The 18,251-nt window shown below is 61.7% G+C and overlaps 4 protein-coding genes across 4 annotated transcripts in view; all 4 read left to right on the forward strand.

Annotated features, from left to right (window-relative positions):
- EMIHUDRAFT_450883 (hypothetical protein) overlaps positions 1-2,743 on the forward strand; it is a 6,605-nt gene extending 3,862 nt beyond the window's left edge. Inside the window, exons 12-23 of the mRNA XM_005773367.1 lie at positions 294-347; positions 420-464; positions 544-652; positions 680-718; positions 788-852; positions 1,182-1,241; positions 1,309-1,401; positions 1,537-1,629; positions 1,768-1,827; positions 2,047-2,111; positions 2,270-2,301; positions 2,474-2,743. Of these exons, the coding sequence (XP_005773424.1) occupies positions 294-347; positions 420-464; positions 544-652; positions 680-718; positions 788-852; positions 1,182-1,241; positions 1,309-1,401; positions 1,537-1,629; positions 1,768-1,827; positions 2,047-2,111; positions 2,270-2,301; positions 2,474-2,571 (813 nt within the window). The 3' untranslated portion in view covers positions 2,572-2,743. The remainder of the gene's footprint in view (positions 1-293; positions 348-419; positions 465-543; positions 653-679; positions 719-787; positions 853-1,181; positions 1,242-1,308; positions 1,402-1,536; positions 1,630-1,767; positions 1,828-2,046; positions 2,112-2,269; positions 2,302-2,473) is intronic.
- A 90-nt stretch (positions 2,744-2,833) lies between these two features.
- On the forward strand, positions 2,834-5,359 carry Sar1c (Sar1 GTPase with a very long N-terminal extension; the record flags this gene model as incomplete). The annotated part of the gene is made up of 1 exon (XM_005773448.1): positions 2,834-5,359. One exon carries the CDS (start codon positions 2,834-2,836, stop codon positions 5,357-5,359), a length of 2,526 nt encoding a protein of 841 aa, XP_005773505.1.
- A 5,896-nt stretch (positions 5,360-11,255) lies between these two features.
- EMIHUDRAFT_208078 (hypothetical protein) lies at positions 11,256-14,402 on the forward strand (the record flags this gene model as incomplete). Its single annotated transcript, XM_005773368.1, has 1 exon — positions 11,256-14,402. The coding sequence occupies one exon, from the start codon at positions 11,256-11,258 to the stop codon at positions 14,400-14,402; it is 3,147 nt and encodes a 1,048-aa protein (XP_005773425.1).
- A 3,325-nt stretch (positions 14,403-17,727) lies between these two features.
- EMIHUDRAFT_208080 (hypothetical protein) lies at positions 17,728-18,183 on the forward strand (the record flags this gene model as incomplete). The annotated part of the gene is made up of 1 exon (XM_005773369.1): positions 17,728-18,183. The coding sequence occupies one exon, from the start codon at positions 17,728-17,730 to the stop codon at positions 18,181-18,183; it is 456 nt and encodes a 151-aa protein (XP_005773426.1).
- Positions 18,184-18,251: the final 68 nt, after the last annotated feature.

An 18,251-nucleotide genomic window follows, 5' to 3' on the forward strand; every position in this document is an offset into this window, starting at 1 on the left:
ACACACACCACACACACACACACACCACACACACACACACACACACACACACACACACACACACACACACACACACCACAGGCCGACCAGATCCTGCAGATCCTGCTCGTGACCGGCACCTCGGCGCATCTCGGCTCACCTCGGCCTCACCTCGGCTCACCTCGGCGCACCTCGGCTCACCTCGGCCTCACCTCGGCGCACCTCGGCCTCACCTCGGCCTCACCTCGGCGCACCTCGGCGCACCTCGGCCTCACCTCGGCGCACCTCGGCCGCAGGCGAACCAGATCCTGCAGATCCTGCTCGTCACCGACATCTTCCGCAAGTTCGACGTTGAGTCGATCGTCGACGTGCTCTCCGCCATCGCGGCGCGGTCTGGGCCATCCATTCACCATTGCGATCGTCGTTGTTGTTTGGAGCAGGTGCTCTCCGTCATCACGACGCGGTCGTACTCCGCCGGCGAGCCGGTCTGCAACGCGGGGGGGCGGGGGCGGGTGAGTTAGCAATCCGTCCGAAAATGACGAAGCAGGCGAGCCGATCTGCAAGGCGGGGGACGAGGGCCGCTTCCTCCGCATCGTCAAAGCGGGGATAGTCATGTACGAGCGCGACGGCGCGCGGCCCTCGCCACTGCGCCACTGCGACTACCTGATCAATGGTTCATTGTTAGCTGTGATTCATTAAGGCGCGCGGCCCTTCGAGCTGCGCTACTGCGACTACTTTGGTGAGGGGGAGCTGGCTCACCGACGCGCGCATCGAATGCTAATCAAGAGTCATGGCTCACTCTTCACAGGCGAGGGGGAGCTGCTCACGGACGCGACGCACGCCGCGTCCGCCACCGCCGCCACTCGCGTCGAGGTGCGCCTTAATTAATTAATCACCGCCTTAATTAATTAATCACCGCCGCCACTCGCGTCGAGGTGCGCCTTAATTAATTAATCACCGCCTTAATTAATTAATCACCGCCGCCACTCGCGTCGAGGTGCGCCTTAATTAATTAATCACTGCCTTAATTAATTAATCACCGCCGCCACTCGCGTCGAGGTGCCGCCTCCTCCCCTCCTCCTCTCGGCTGCCTCTCGGCTGCCTCTCGGCTACCTCTCGGCTACCTCTCGGCTGCCTCTCGGCTGCCTCTCGGCTGCCTCTCGGCTACCTCTCGGCTACCTCTCGGCCACTCTCAATCTCAGGTGCTCGAGATCGAGCGCGGCGACGTGCAGTACCTCTTCCGCCGCCGCCCCAACCTGATGGCCCGGATACAGCAGCGCGCCAAGCTGTCGTAGGACCTTTCCTGGACCTTTCCTGGACCTTTCCTAGGCCCGGATACAGCAGCGCGCCAAGCTGTCGTATGACGCGTCTTGGGCGGCCATCGGCGCGAACTCCGTCTTCAGCGGCTTCTCGATGGCTCAGGCGGCGCTTCCACGAGATTGCCCGAGCTGACACGAGATTGCCCGAAATTCTCCCACACCTCCCACACACACCCCCCGGACACCCCACAGACACCTTCCAGACACCAGCCACACGCACCCCTGCTCGGCGGCGCAGGTGACGCAGCTGCAGTCGGTCATGCGGCAGCACGAGGTGGGGGAGGGGGAGGTAATATGGCGAAAGGGCGACGAGGTGCTCGACGTTGTCTTGGTGGGCGACGCGCGCCTTGCCTACCGCGAGCTGGATTAGTTAATGATTAATTCATGATTAATTAATAAGGTGGGCGACGCGCGCCTTGCCTACCGCGAGCTGGATTAGTTAATGATTAATTAATGATTAATTAATAAGGTGGGCGACGCGCGCCTTGCCTACCGCGAGCTGGCGGACGTGCGCGGCGCGACGAGGGAGGACGGGGAGCATAGAAGCGGAAGATCTCCCCATATCTCCCCCCGTATCTCCCCGTATCTGGCAGCACGGAGCCTAGAAGCGGAAGACGGACTCTTGTACTCCAACTAGCGCTCGAGAGGACGCGTATTCAACCGTGTTCGCGGCCCCTCGTATTCACGCGGTTTCTCAAGACACACTGCACGATACCATATCCCTGAGGTTGGCGTGATAACAACGTAGGACCTGGAGCCGTTCGGGCCGGGCGCGCTACTCGTCAACGTATACGCGCTCGAGAACCGGCTCCGGCACGAGAATAGTTCATTCATAGCTCATTAATAGTCCATCAATAGTCAATTCATAGTCGGCTCCGGCACGAGCATCGCCCGCCGCAGAGAGCCAGAGACGCGCCTCCCGTCGGGAGCGTGTGACCCGTGACATGTCCGCCCCTCCCCCCCCCCCGCAGGCATGAGCTCACCCTCACCGCAGAGAGAGCCGGTGCCGCCGCGCCTCCCCCCCCAGCCCTCCTACCCCTCTGGCCCGCCGCCCCTGACCCGCCGTGGCGCCTCCCCCCCCTTCCCCCCCCTCCCCTTCCCACTCTGACCCGCCTCCTCTGATCCGCCGCCGTGCCCCGCCTCCTCTGACCCGCGTCCGCGCCCCTCCCCCGCAGGCACAATCTTCCACGTCATCGGCGAGGACCTGCTCGACTTTCTGGACAACAACCCCGGCGCCTTCATCTGGATGCGAGACACGCTCGTCGTCTGCTGACGCCGCCCGCCCTCGGCGCGGGCAGGCGGCGGGCGGCCCGGAGACGAGACGCATCCAGAGTACGGCGAGAGCGGGACACACGCGACGGGAGGTGTGACGCGGTTACATTGAGGGGAGTTGTCACGGGTGTGTGTGTCGAGCGAGAGGTAACCTGTTTAAACGCGCAAAAAAAAAGAAACATTCGGCCCGCAGCCGCACACACTCAAGCTCGCCCGCCGTCGCCTCGACGGCGTCCTCGCTCGTGAGCTGCTCGCCGCTTCTCATGCCCGCCCTCGTGCTCATCCTCCTCGCCATCGCTTGCGTCGCCTCCTGGCCGACCGCGGCGAGCGGAAAGGGGGCAACCTGCCTCGCCGCCGCCACGGCGTACCTCACCGGCGCGGCGGCGGCGCCTGTCGGTTTCTTCGCGAGCGTTCTGCACGTCCCGGGAGCGGTCGCGCTGCCTGAAGACCTTTTGGCGGCCTCGGCCTTCTCGTCTGCCGTCGCCTCGACCGTCTCGCTCGTGAGCAGCTGGTCGCTTCTCGTACCAGCCCTCGTGTTTCTCGTCGCCATCGCCTGTGGCGCCGGGTTGCTCGCGGCGAGCGGCAAAGTGCCGCGGGCTCGCGACGCGGCTACTTCGTCCGCCGCCTTCCGCCTCGCCGCCGTCATGGCGTGCCTCCCCTGCGTGGCGGCGGCGCCCACTGGCCTCTCCTCGTCGAGCGCCCTCTCGTGGCTCGAGTTTGTGCTGCCGTCAGACGTCGTATTGCGCGTATCGGCGCCCCTCACGGAGTACGGGTTGCCGCTCATCGCTGCCGCTGTCACCGCCGTAGCCGCCGCTGTCGCTGCGCTGCTGCGCTACAAGTCAACGTCCACCACTCAGAGAGGCGCACTGTCGCCACCACCGTCGCCGCCCGAGCCCGAAGCACCTGTGCGGCGCGGTGGCTCCTTCCTGGACCAGTTGGCTCGCATGGGAATCAAAAACCCCACTGCCTTCCAGCTCATGGACGAGCATATTCAACGTGAAGAGGAGGCGAAAGATCAGGCCACACAAGAGATGGCAGCAGCCTCAACCCGCTCGTGCTTTGACGGTGTTCTCGATGGAACGACACCAGCAGGGCCGTGCGAGTTCGTGATGCGCATTTTTCTCCACGTGATCCTCCTCCCATATCACGTGTGGAGACTTGCAAACCTAGCTCTCTCCGCTTGCCTTTGCGTTCAGGCCAAGGACGCACTGGATTGGGCATTCAACGTTACCTCCCTTGCCGAGGATTTGTGCACAGTGTACCTCATGGACGGGGATGCGTTTTCCACTTTCGTGGTCTTCCTAACATTTGTTTTGCAGCCAATCATCACTGACCTCTTTGGCCGGCTTGCACAGTGCTCTTCAACAACTGTAGATGATTTCCTGGTTGAAGTGTATGGTGAAGTGGTGCAGGCATTCTTGTATATGATGTTCTCCAGCTTCTCTTCAACCGCCGTCCAAACCTTTGAAGGCTTCCTTGCTGTGCAAGTGTTGATCATCTTCTGTAAACGGACCATCGCAGTGGCAACAGATGGGGAGGGTAGTTCGGAAGCGGCCGACTCAAACCCACTGGACACTGTAATTGTGGCAGTACAAGCTCTCCTCATTGGCACTGCAAGCACGCTCACAATTTCGATTGCATCGCTGTTTTATCAGTTTTACGATGACGAGGCCCCGTTCAAACAGCCCTATTACGATGTGATTTGCACAGTAGCATACTGGTTTGCCGCGCTTGAGCTTGGAAGGGTCCTTGAGGCTTCAGATGCATTTTGGGCAAGCCATGGTGGCCCAGCTGCGTACGCAGAACGAGAGCGTCACCAGCAAATCACGAAACAAGAAAAGGAGGCATTCAACCACGAGCTACAGGCAGCTGTCGCAAATAAAGGCTGGATATATCGGGTTGGTGACTTATATCAATCTGCATTCGCATTCCTTAGTTGGGGATTGTGTGTGTACTATGTGGTCATCATGCTCATGGGCCAACTCCATGCGGCCAACAGCGACATCGTTGATTTGAGCCAAGCAGTCACTACACCCAATGGCAGCATGACCAATGTGAGCGAGGCTATTAGTGCTACCAACCTCAGCATGCCCAACCCCAGAGAGGAGTTCGCGGGCAACACCAGCGTCCCCATCTATGACTTGCTGTATAGTTTGTTGTGCGTCACAGTTGGCATGTTTCGGCTTTGGAGATCAGCCGTGCAAGAATTCAGGAGTGGCAAGCAAAGCATGAAAGCCAGGATGGTGCAGATGTTCACACCTGCAAAACCCAAGATTTTGCTTGTCGGACTCGATAACTCCGGCAAGAGCACTTTCCTCTTCAGGTTGAAAACGGGAAGACTTCAGCAGATAAACCCAACACAACACCCTTACAGTGAATCGGTCACTATCGGGAAGCGGGAGTTCGACATCACCGATTGCGGCGGTCACGAAGTGGCCCGAAGGAGTTGGGATCAGTATTATTCGAGTGTGGATTGCATCTTCTTTTTTGTCGATGTTGTTGACAAAGAAAGGCTCCCCGAGGCCAAACAGGAGCTAGACAACTTGCGTGGCAACCCAGAGCTAGCTACGGTGCCAATCGCCGTCTTTGGCACCAAAACTGACGTGCGGCAAGCTGCATGCACTAAAGCAGAATTGTCGGTGGCACTTGGACTTGAGAATCTCCCAATGAGCCAAGGTGATGCAAAGGCACCCAAAGGTGTTCGTTCGTTGGAGCTCTTCATGATGTCCATTGTCAGATCTGAGGGATATACCGAGCCCTTCAATTGGTTCCAAAAGCTCAAGCGTTAATCAGGTTCAAGTTGTTCTTTGTGTTGCCTCGCCCAATTGTTGGTAGGCTATTCCTTGTGCAAGCATAGTGCTGATCATGATGCAGATCATAGCAAACACCTTTTCGCGGCACACACCACAAGACCAGCCTAAAGCAGTTCGTAAGTGCCATGCTGCCACATTCCATTCTTCATGATGATTGCACTTGTGAATTGTGTGTAACAGTCTCCCGAGCACATGTGGGTCGACAGTGTAAGCCATCCATGTCCATGCCAGTGTCGGCTTCGGATTTTAGAAAAGAATGTCACGCTCCGGAGGCGTGCTAAATGAATGAGATGTGATGCTTTTTCTGAGTAAGTCAAGCACGGCACACGGCATGGACAAGTATCAAGTGGAACAAAACGGAGCACTTGAGGACGGCATTTTCTTTTTTCTCACCAGTTGTGGCAGCCGCTCCCGCCGCTCCCTCTGGCCCTCCCTCGCCGTCGGAAGGGCGTAGTTCGGGCCGCTCTCCTCCACGCCGGCCAGCACGTCCGCGGCGCTCACCGCCTCGACGTCCGTCGCCTCCTCCGCCGCCGGCTCGGTCGAGCCGCCCGCCGCCTCCCGTCGTCGGCGCTGGCGCTCGTGGTGTGCTGCTCGGCGCTCGACGCCGCCGCCCTCGTGCACGCACGCCGCCTGCGGTGCCATCTCGCCGCAGCGCGAAGGCCAACCGCAAATTTGCACAAACTCCGTGCGAAGCCTCTTCGAACGCGCGAAAGCGCCGGCTTTCGAAACTCGGCGCCCGCCCTCTTTCTGGCCGCGTCCCTCCCCTGTCCGATCTTCTGCATTCCTCTTTTACATACATAAACGTCCACCTCGCCCGCTCGCGCCAGCGCCGCGCCGGGCACGCTGCCTTCGCCGTCCGCGGAGGGCGGCGGCGACGTCCCTGCAAGCATTCGGAAGGCCGCCAAGGATGGCCAAGCGGGAGCGGTGGCTCGACGGCGGGCGGGTCGACGCGACGTTCGAGTACACCTTTGGTGACGGCTACCGTGCGAGCGGCATGACGCTGCTGATGATCGCAATGTCCAATGGCCACGCGGAGCTGGCCGAGGCGCTTCTGCGGCGCGGTGCAGATGTCTCGTTGCAGACCAGCGGCGGCACCACCGCGCTGAGCCTCGCCGCCACCAACGGCCGCGAGAACCTGGTCGAGCTGGCTTTGCGGCACGGCGCGGAGGTCGATCGGAAGAACAGCGACGGCGGCACTGCGCTGATGGACGCCGCCTACAAAGGCCACGAGCGGGTGGTGCACACGCTGATCCGGCACGGCGCGGAGATCAACCTGCAGGCCAGGGCGACACCGCGCTGATGCTCGCCGCCTTCCACAACCATCCCGCCGTGGTGCTTCGCTTGCTGCGGGCGGGCGCAGACATGAAGCTGCGCAATAGCAGCGGCAATACCGCGCTGCAGTGGGCCAAGGTGAAGGGCCACACCGAGTGCGGCGAGGCCTTCAGGACGTATCTCGGGGAGGTGACTGGCCGGAGCAAGGCGCCGTCGGCCGAGGCGGGCGGCGCAGGGGCGGGAGACGCGCCCGCAGGCGAGGCGGCGGCGGGCGCCAGTGCTGCGGCCTCTGCTTTGAGCGGCGAGGGCGGCGCAGAGACCGCGCCGGGCAGCGAGGCGGTGCCAGAGGAGGTCGTGCTAGCGGCTGAGCGAGGCGAAGAGGCGGCGGTGCTGGCGTGGCTCGACGGTGGCGGGCGGGTCGACGCGACGTTCGAGTACGTCTTTGCGGACGGCCCTGCGAGCGGCATGACGCTGCTGATGTTCGCAATGGCCAATGGCCACGCGGGGCTGGCCGAGGCGCTTCTGCGGCGCGGTGCAGATGTCTCGTTGCAGAACAGCAACGGTGGCACCGCGCTGTGTCTCGCCGCCTCGAACGGCCGCTGGCATTGCAGCGAGATGGTCGAGCTGGCATTGCAGCGCGGCGAGGAGGTCAATCAGCGAAACAAGGTTGGCAGCACAGCGCTGATGCTGGCCGCCGATGAAGGCCACGAGCGGGTTGTCGACACGCTGATCCGGCACGGCGCGGAGATCGACATGCAGGCCAACAACGGTGGCACTGCCCTGATTCAGGCCGCCGCCTTCGGCTACCCCACCGTCGTGCGTCAGCTGCTGCGGGCGGGCGCTGATATGACGCTGCGCTCTAAGAAGGGTGAGACCGCGCTGCAATGGGCCAAGGAGAAGGGCCAAACCGAGTGCGTGCGCGCCTCGGGGAGCATGCGGCGGCCAAGGCGGCGGCCGAGAAGGCGGCGAGGGCTGCGGGGGCGGCGAAGAGGGCGGCGCAGAGGGCGGCGGAGGAGAAGGAGGCGGCGCGGCACGCCGACGAGCTGCTGGCGGAGGTCGAGGCGGAGAAGCGCGCCAAGGGCAAGAAGGGCAAGAAGAAGAAGAAGGGCGGAGAGGCGGGCGCGGCTGGGCCGTCGCAGGAGGCGGAGGCGCCGGCAGAGGGTGATGACGGCAAGAGAAGAGCCCGATGGGGAGCTCGTTGTAAAATTCTTTCGCACAACACTAGTGCCAGTGCGAGCCAGTCCCGTGCGGCCCAGTGATGTGCCAGGGTTCAAAATTCACGAAGTGGTGTACCTGTGTTAGTGCCAGTGCGCGCCAGTCCCGTGCCCAGTAAAAGAAAGAAAACAGACAACCCAAGGGAGGGATGGGAGGACGGCACGCCGCCACCACACAGGGATTTTAAGGAGAGGTGTGTGATGCGCTAGCCGTCGCCCACCCTAGGGAGTCTGCCTCTTCCTATCTCTTTTCGCAGTCTCTCGCCGCTTCTCGCTGCAACCTTCATGCCACCTCGCGGTCGTCCCACTCTCGTCGTTCTCTCCCTTGTCACTTCCTCCTCTGTCGCGTCGTTCTCTTCTGCCTCGTCCTGCGACGCCGCCGCCTGCCGGTCCCTTGTTCTCGCGGCTTCTTTCGCCTTTCGGCGCAACTCCGTCCTCCTCGCGGCGTATCCTGGCCCCTCGAATCTATCGAGCTCCCCTCGCGCAATGTTGTGCGAGGGCCTGCGCAAATTCTTTTTCTGCTGTGAGACAGAGTTCTTTTCTTTAAATTCTTTTTCCAGTGTGCTGTGAGAGAGGCTGGCGTTCAAGAATTCTTTTTCGCCAGTGTAAGAAAGAAAGAAAGAAAACAGACACGCCAAACGAGGGATGGGACGAGGACAAGGTCCCCACCTGCACGAGCAGGATTTTGGAAGGACGATCAGGGGGACAGGTGGGGCTCTCCTGCTCCTGACAAGGGACACGACAGGCTCGCAGCGCGGTGCGCGGTGGACTCCCACATCCACTGGCGGTCTCATCTCAGTCTAGCGACCTGCCTCCAGCTTGTCGCTGGCAGTCTCTCCTACCACAGGCACACTGACACAGGGGTGGCAGGGGCGGCGGCACGAGCCAGTGTGCTGTGAGAGAGGCTGGTCTTAAGAATTCTTTTTCGCTTGGCTGCTCCTGGACCATCGTGGGACGCCCCCCCCCTCTACTCGGCTGCCATGCTTACCGACCTCGCGCCCGACCTCTTGCAGCACGTACTCGCGCAGTTGACCTCCGCTTGCGCTGTCATCTCCACTGCGCGCACGTGCAGCGCATTCAATGCCGTCGCATACAGCGACGGCATCTGGACCGCCCTGGCAAAGGCGCGCTTCCGACTGGTGCGGGAGATCCTCATCGTGGAAAGCGAGAACTCGGCGCACGGTGGCTACGCGCTTTACCGCGTGCACACCCGTCTCTCGATCGGGTGCCGAAACCTGGACTTGTACCGTAGCTGTTTGCGTCCGCTGCCTGCCGATGCTCTCTCCACGGAGGCAACTACCGCTCCAGAGATCGACGAGTTCGTCTTCTCTTTCGAATTGCGCAAGGGGTCCACGCTCATCGCCAACGCGTCGTGCCGCTACGATCGTATCTGGCGGGAAGAGGACCGCTGCAAGGATTCGGACCTTGGCGTGGAGTCAGGGGGGGGATGCAGCGTGGACTTGCCGCTCTGGACAGCGCTGCCCAACGTAGGTCGGTCGCCACCGGGAACTGGTTGGCAAGCTGGATGGACGTCGGAGCCACCGTGCAACTCGTTGCCGCAGATGCTTCGTGGGGAGAACTTCGGCAGCTTCAGCTGGCGCGGCACTGATGAGCCGCCGGTGGAGCTGCGCGTCTTCCTCTCGCGAGCCGGTCAAACCGCGCTGCTGTATGGTCAGTGCTTCGACTCCGATGTCGTCTTCGAACAGACGGGCGACGAAAAGTTCGAGGGCGCGTTCCCTCCTATGGAGCTCGCCTACACGGACGCCACGACCTTTCCCGACGTGGACGACGACGACCTGGGCCTTCCCGCCGGCACAATCATTGTCACGCCGGCCCTGACGATGGACATCGACTTGGACGATGGCGAGGAATGCTTCACAGGCGGCAGCCTCGGCCTGGCGTTCCATCACAAGGAGTGCTATCTCGCACTGCATGGCGAGTCGGAGTTGCCGCGCGTCCTCCAGGCTGTCCTCGAGGACCGAAGCTCACTGTGATCGCAGTCGCAATATCGTGTCAGCTGAGACGGCTGTCGAGTGGTTGTCGTTAATGTCGCCCAGGTTTTGGGTGGGCAACGAGGTGTGGAACACTGCGGGAGGGCGCCGCGCCCGGCGCTCGCTCGAGAGCACCTGCAGGTCGGAATTGCAGGGTTTGAAAAACAGAAAACAGAAAAAACAAGGGTGGGGGCCCTCCACGCTCCCAGCTCGCAGCTGGGGGCCGGGGACCCTGGGAGAGTAGAGAATACGCCCAAGGGCGCCGCAAGGGGGCCCAGAGGGGGCCAAGGAGGCGGCGCGGGGAAGCAGCATCAGGTGAGAGCAGGAAGGATGGCGCTTAGGGTCGGCTTTGAACAAGGGTTTCCAGGTTTTTGATCAGTGTTGGTGTTGGCACATCACATCCCCACATGAGGTCAGCGGCGCGCAGGTCATCCACTGCACCGCTTCTGGACCCGTCCAAGGGCCTCACTCTCCGGACACGTTCGCTCGAGGGCTTAGTTGACGGCCGATGTTCGACGGTCACAGCTCCAGAGACGCCGCGACCAGAGGCCCACGCACGGCCCCAGACGGAGCATGGTGTGTGCCTCACGAGGCGGACCCGGCCTCGCCTCTCCTGTCAGTCTCCCGAGCTCGGCGGCGCGCGCGTCGCGTCGCGACTGTGCTGCGCGACGACGGCGCTGTCGACGAGCTGCTGCTCGCCTGCGGCTCGAGCGGCGAGGCGAGGGAGGCGCTCGACGTCCTCTCCGCCGCGGACGGGAGGGGAGGCCGCGCGCTCGCCGTCCGCCCTCTACCGCTGGCGGACGCTTGCGCTGCGCGCGTGCGGGGCCGGACCTTTCGGAGCCGAGGCGCGAGCGCTGCTCGAGCTACCTAGACACTTCCTAGACACTTCCTAGACACTTCCTAGACACTACCTAGACACTCCTAGGCGCGAGCGCTAAACAGATAACCCAAGGGAGGGAGAGCCCAGTGTCGTAAATAAATAAATAGAGCAGGAGAGATGGGCGACGCACGAACGCAGAGGCACAGTGCCCCGTTTGTGCGGCGTCCTGTCCGCCGTTCATTTTATCACAGCACGAGTAGTCCCGAGATGTGGTCTCTGGCCACGGCGGCTGGTCTGTTGAAAAGATATATATGTCGAACATGAAGAAAATCCTAGCGTTCGTGCTGTCGGCTCGCTCGTCATCCGCGCTAACCAACGTCGTCGTCAGCTGCCGAGTCGACGACATGTCATCATGCACAGCTGCACACATTGAGAGCGCTGAGGAGCCGCTGCTGCCTCTGGGCGTGCCGGAGGAAGTGTACGGCACTGGCTCTGCGGCAGCATACGACGACGTCATCGCGATAGCGGCGCCGAGCTCGTGACATCCCGACGACCTGTACTATGAGGATTCGCTCATGCTCACACGTCCGCTGCTCATCTTCGCCGATTGGTTGCACAAGAGAGGCGGATTGCGCGCCGGCGGCAAGCGCTACGGCGTGCGCTTCTCCTGGGTCGGCGACGGCTCGAGCGCGGTGCAGGTGGCCAACGCGACCGCGCGAGCGATGCGCAATGCTCGGGCGCGCTTTGCCTTTTCGGGTTACAGCTCGGGGCTGACGTGGTTTGCTGCTCAGCAGAGCGCTGCGGATGGGCTGCTCATGCTCTCTGCTGGCTCAGCCGCGACGACGGTCTTCGCCCAGAACAACTTGACCTTCGGTCTCTACCCGCCGGCGAGCATGTACACAGCGAGCGGCCTCGAGGCCATTGCGGCGGCCGCGCGTGCGCTCGATGCGCGTGCAGACGTGCGCATCGCGCACAGCTCGTCGCTGCTGCCTTGCTTTGGTGGCGTTGGCTGCCTGGCGAGCCTGCGTGCTGGCTTCGTGCAGGTCGACAACTTGTTCACCAGAGATCAGTGCGCCGCGTCGCCGGCGTGGGCTCGACGCCACGGCATTTCCTCCGTGTCGCTGCCGCCAGTGACGCTCAGGATGGTCCCGTCCGTGGAGGAAGCCACGACGCTGCTGCAGCAGCTTCGGTCGGCGGGCGCCACGGTGCTCGTTGGGTGTACGTACCACACGGCGGCCGTCGTCATCATCGCTGCCCTCGAGCGAATGAACTGGAGCCCGTACGCGGTGCTGCTCTCTGAGACGATTGATAAGGCCTCCTTCATCTCGCGCGTAGCTGCTGGCTGGTGGCAGGGTGAGTATGTGCTAGGGCCGACGCAGTGGACTTCGTCGCTGCCGACCACCGGCACCTTCTCGCGCCTCTCATCGTCTGAGTTTGCGGACATGTTCCGCGCGCGATTTGACGGTGCGGAGGTCAGCTACAACGGAGCGGCGCAGTTCGCCGCAGCGTGTGCGCTCGGCGCTGCCATCGAGGCTGCCGACAGCGTCGAGACGGCCGCGGTGAGGGCACAGCTCGAACGGCTGACCCTAGACGAGTTCTACGGTCGCATTGCCTTCGGCGCCGAGCACCAGATCAGCAGCGCGGGACTGCTCGTCGCGCAGCATCCGCCCGGAGAGCCGCTCAAGGTAGTGCACTCGCCGACGGGCCTGCCGACGACAGGTGAGCTCCTCTTTCCGTCGCCACCGTGGGCGCAGCGCCGCTGCCGCGTCCTCGGGCCAGCAGCGAACGCTTCGGCCAGCGGGCAGCGCAGCGCAGGAAGCCTTGAGTGCAGCGGGCACGGCTCGTGCAGCCTGGAAGGTGCTTGCCTCTGCGATGCTGGCTACGGCGGGATCGCATGCGCGCGCAGCCTACTGCAGGCTTGTGGGACTGGGCACGAGCCGGACCCCGACCCTTTCGCCACAGAGCACTGTCGAGCATGCCGGCACGGCACGTGGAAGAGCGAAGCGTCGTTCGAGCCGTGCGAGCCGTGCCCTGCCCGATCGAGCACTATGCTCTTGGGAGCCACAGCGCGCTCAAAATGTGAGTGCTTCGTCGGCTTCTACGCCGAGCCGCTGCCATCATCCTCGGCAGACGCGTTTCATTGTCGCGTGTGCACCGGCTTCCAATGCCCGTCCGCTGGCACGACGCTCGCCACGATCAGCCTCGGGCCCGGCACGTGGCGCTCCTCTGCGCGCACGACAAGCATCGTCAGCTGCCGCGGCGGCGCCAACGGCACGAGTCCGTGTCTCGGCGGTGTCTCGGCTGAGAGGGGATACTGTGCCGGCGGCCACAGCGGCACCAGGTGCGAGGTGTGCGGTCCGGGCGACTACTTTTCCGAGCACCTCGCGGCGTGCACCGCGTGTCCAGCGGCGAGATCGACGACGTCCGCTCTTGGATGGCTCTCGCTGATCGGAATGGCGATGGCGCTCTCCTACTTCATCTTGTATCCGTCGCTTGTCCGTCTGCTGCCGACGGAGCAGGCCATCACCTTCGCCAGCGCGACGGTGGCGCTCTACCGGCGGCCATACGCGGTGTACAAGGCCTTTGACCTCAAGATCAAGTTCAAGATCGGCTTCTCCTTCTACCAGGCGGCGGTCATCTTCCCGTCCGCGTACCGGGTCGTGCTGCCCGAGAGGTACACGCAGACCATGTCTGTCTTCTCATGGACGAAGCTCGACGGCCTCACGCTACTTCTACCGACCGCATGCTATCCCGCAAGGCTCGCGAGCCGACTGCTGCGCGAGGCGCTTCTTCCGCTTGCTCTTCTCGCCGCCGTGCTGCTCTGCGGCTACCTGCGCGGCCGCATGCAGCGCCTCTCCGCGCCGTTGACCATTGGGCTGCCTGAGACTCTGTGGCTGTCGTTCGTCCTCGTGCCTGTGGTGAGCGCCGCCATCTTTCGTGCGTGGGACTGCACGGCGTTCCCATACGACGACGCGGCCGACGCCGTGCAGTTCCAGCTGCGCGCCGATCTCGCCGTGCGCTGCTCCGATCCGACCTATCGAAGCGACGCGCACGAGGAGGTTGTGCGGCAGGCTACCGCGCTGCTCCTTCTGTGGCCGATCGGCTTTCCGACTCTCTTCACCTTGCTGCTCCTCCGTTGCCGCGGCGACATCCTCAACGGCCGTTCGACCCCCCTCTCCCGTGCGACGACCTTCCTGCACCAGGACTACAAACCGAAGTTTTTCTTTTGGGAGCCGGTCGAGATGGTGCGCCGGCTGAGCATCACAGGCTTTGTGCTCCTCGTCGAGGACGCGCAGCACCGGCTCTACCTGGCCGTGATGCTCTCCGCGAGCTTCTCCATCATGCTCGCGTACGTGCGCCCATACGCGAAGCCGATCAACAACCTGCTCGCCCTCGGTGCGCACCTCTCCATCACAAGTACCCTCGTCGCTGGCACCTTCCTTCGCTTGTTCGCCGGCGTCGAGAAGGGCCTCGATGGCGATCGGCAGCAGCTCGAGCGCATCTTTGGATTCGATGCCACCACGAGCGTCATCAACACCCTTGTCGGCTTCAACTTCGGCTTCCTCGCGCTCCTCGTCCTCGCCTCGGTCTACCAGGCCGCCCACAGCGCTAGCGCCGCTCAGGAGGACCATGTCGGGCGCAGCAAAGAAACTGGACGACGCAGCCTCGCAGACGTCGATCGCCCGCTCATGGAGGAAGCGAATGTTTCCGAGACTGAGTGAGCGGCTCAGCTGGATTTCTCCTGCCCCCGCTTTTGGGCTGAAGGTTTGATTGGGTTGTCATGTGCGTGCATGCGTACGTTAACTGTACTCTCTCTGTGCGCGTTTCCGTATCGTATTCCAGGGCATGTTGTTTGTACGGTTCATATATATCTCCCCATATCTCCCCATATCTCCCGCCTGGTCGGTGATGACGCGCGCCCCCATGCCGGTCGAGGACCCGCCCTCCGCCTCCTCGTCCGCCTCGTCCACCTCGGTGTGGTCAAACATGAAGACCTGCGCCGACAGGAGCGAGCAGTCATCGGACAGTGCATCTCTGTCAACTCGGAGGCGAGCCAGCACGTGTCTCACCTGCGCGGTCGCGTCCAGCGCCAGCTCGGGGATCAGCTTCCCTCACTGGCAAAGAAAGTGGAACAAGATAAGTGAAGGGAAATACATACCATACGGCTCATGCCTTTTGGTGTGCGTCCATTGAGTCATGCGTCGTGCTCTTCTTTCAGCATGCGTACTTTTGATTCGTGTCCGTGTGAGTTCGGTGTTGTTGCTTTAGAATGGAGGTTTGATAAGCCTCTCGTCCGCGTTTCTTTCAACCCGCATTTTGCTGCGCCGGGTCGTAAACTGGTTTACTAGACAAGACAAACTATTGACAAAGCAAAGTTGGAGAAAAATCCCCGGTTTGTTGTGTTGTAATTTCTTTTTTTGTAAAGAAAGAAAGAAAACAGACGACCCAAGGAAGGGATGGGAGGACGGCACGCCGCCACAACACAGGGCATTTTCCCGTTAGTTTTGCGAAATTCTTTTCCTGTGTTAGTGCCAGTGCGCGCCAGTCCCGTGCCCAGTGTTGTGGCAGGGAATTTTAAGATTCTTTTTCGCACAAGCTTGTAAGATTCTTTTTCGCCGGTGATAGTACTAGCACGCGCCAGTTCGCACCTGTGTCGAGCCTGTGTGCTGTGAGAGAGAGTTGTCTTGTTTAAATTCTTTTTCGCTGCAGGAGGTGCTGGCGACACAGCAACACTTCCGCCACAAGGATATCACGGTGCCGAAGGGGAAAGTGATCGATGCTCTCGCAATGTGGGACCAGACCGCTCGCGCCGGACTCCAACTCCCCTTGCCTGCGACGTGGACGAGGGCGCGTGCCAGAGCGTATCGAAACAGCGGGAATTGCCGCAAGGCACTGCGCCAAGAGCTGCCGGAAGAGCTGCCGCAGAAGCTGGTGGCCATCGGCATTCGACCTACCTTTGTGGCGACGCAGCCGGATGACCGTGCGTACTACTCCATGATGAGGTGCTTCGGCATCGAGCCGCCCAGCCGCATTCAAGTCGTGCACCAGGTGAACCATCACTCGGACGCCTCCGCGTGCCCGACGAAGTACTTCGACCTGATTCCATGCCAGGTGGCGCTTCGTGCGCGTGACGCCAATGGCGGCGGCTTTGTCTTTGACTGCAGTGCGCACACGCGCACCTGCCTTCTTGGGAATATCATTGCGTACACGCCATATGCGTTCGACATCAACAACTTCGTCTACGCGCACCTGAACAACCTGGCGCAGGAGGCTCCCGATGTAAAGCCGTTTGAGGAGATGTCGCCGCCTGAGTGGGCATCCGCTCTCGAGGTCACTGTCAAGCAGTTCGTGTACCGGATCGTCAAGTACCGCGACAAAGGCTTCCGCAGGCACGCTGCGCAGCAGCAGGCGCAGCTGGCGGTGCATCCGAACATGCTGCTGACCAACAACAAAAGTTTCGACATGCCTTACTAGATCACCCAGTTGAGTACAAGGATTAGCCCCACCGACGGCCGCTGATCTGCCGCATGTTGTTAGTAGCTGAGGACTTGTTGAGTAGCGCGTCTCTGAAGATGTTCATATTGGAACAGTGTGCATACTTCCGTGTCAGTAGATGTGCGTGGTGACTCGGTTTCCTTGACAAACATTCTTCACTGAAAAGTGTTTTTCTTTCAAAGCCAGTGCGCGCGAGTCCCGTGCCCCGTGTGGTCGTCAAATTCTTATTCGACGCGAGACGCGAGCCGCCGGCGCCGACTCGATCGCTCGCGTTTGGTGACCTGCTTTGCCAAACGCACCATCTTTGACAATCACGACGGCAGCTGTTGTGTCTCAGAGATTGACAGCTGCCGTCGTGGTTGCACTCGCTCGTAGCCCACCTGGCTCGCAGCCGGTCCGCTCGACGCGAATCGCCACGAACGTCGACTTCGAGGTGCTGCCTAGAGCTATGCGTTGTAGTTGCAGCGCCGCGCGTACCTCTCAGCACCGCGCCAAAGCAGCACACCATCCTCCGCTGGTAGCGTGCGCGTGGATTGCACAGGCGCACAGCTCTCTCTCAGCCATCGCGAAACGGCTGTGCTTTGACGTTTGAGGTCAGCAAAACGCCACCGAGCGCGGTGCCGAGCCGTGCTGCTGCTGCCCGCTAGCAGACAGTGCATCAGCGGGGCTGTGGCCTCATTTTGCCAGATTTTAGCGATAGTGCTCGCATATAGTATATGCGAGCACCTATCTCGCTACCGTTGCGGATTGAGATCCCGCGCACCTGTTTTTCGGAACCACCACAGCTAGCTGTGGTGGTGGGAGTGGTAGAGGATGTGATAGAGGATTAGAAGTGTGATGTTACAATGATTGACGCATGAATATCAAACATACTAGCAAGCTAACAAGGAAGCTAGCGACTGTGATAAGCCGACTAAGCATGATATTGAAAATCATTGCAATGAAACATGGTACATGCGATGCTTGATCTTCTTCTTTATACTTTCGTTCAATTTTACTTTAGTTCAGGTTCTCTATTAGCGCGCCTACCGCCCTGGGTGGGTGGTGGGCAATTCAGGAAATGATGTCATGGGGGAGTGGCGGCACCTCACTCAGCTTTTGGTCGCCAGTTCGAATCTGCTCATAGGAGTCGTCAGGAGAGGGTAGCAGAGAGGGTAGCAGAGAGGGTAGCAGAGAGGGTAGCAGAGAGGGTAGCAGAGAGGGTAGCAGAGAGGGTAGCAGAGAGGGTAGCAGAGAGGGTAGCAGAGAGGGTAGCAGAGAGGGTAGCAGAGAGGGTAGCAGAGAGGGTAGCAGAGAGGGTAGCAGAGAGGGTAGCAGAGAGGGTAGCAGAGAGGGTAGCAGAGAGGGTAGCAGAGAGGGTAGCAGAGAGGGTAGCAGAGAGGATCCGGAATCGGTGTGCCGACTCTCTCTCTTGGGATTGGCGAGAAAAATGACTAAGAGCAAAACAGGATGGTGGTCGCGGACTCTCCCGCTGGTCACTCACTCTCGAGTGTCACTGGTCTTTCCCAGCAGGAGCCGACTCCTGCCTGCCCGGCCAGCCGCCCCGGCCCGATGGAAGAGGGCCCTTCGCTCGAGCTGTGCATCGCGGTGTGGGCGGAGGTTGGCCTGTCGGCTGAGCGGCACGCGACCCTCGACAACCAGGCCATCTCCATCTCCGACAACCGGCAAGACTCGGCCGTCGGCCGCGAGGCGCTCAAGGACGTCATCAAGGACTTTCGCGACACCCCGGCCGAGGAGCGGCCGCGCCGGATCGGCGTGCTGATCAAGGCCTTCCAGGCAGAGGTGGACGCACTCACGCGGCGGCAGGCCTTCGCCGAGGACGCCTTTCTCAACCTCTACCGCCCGCTCGCCGACGCGCCCGACCCGCATGCCTCTCTGCTGGCCGCGGCGGCGGAGATCGGACGGCTGCGTCCCGAGGCTGCTGCTGCGGCGGCGGCGGCCGAGGGGCTCCGTCGCGAGCTGGCGCACATCGACGCGACGGGAGGAGGTGACGGCGAGAATGAGTGAACGAGCTGACGTGGAAAAGTGAGTTCAGGCGCATCGCAACGCGGAGCTCGCGGGTCTCAAGAGCCAGG

Source organism: Emiliania huxleyi (genome assembly GCF_000372725.1).
Source record: "Emiliania huxleyi CCMP1516 unplaced genomic scaffold EMIHUscaffold_34, whole genome shotgun sequence".
In the NCBI taxonomy this organism is placed as follows: Eukaryota; Haptophyta; order Isochrysidales; family Noelaerhabdaceae; genus Emiliania; species Emiliania huxleyi.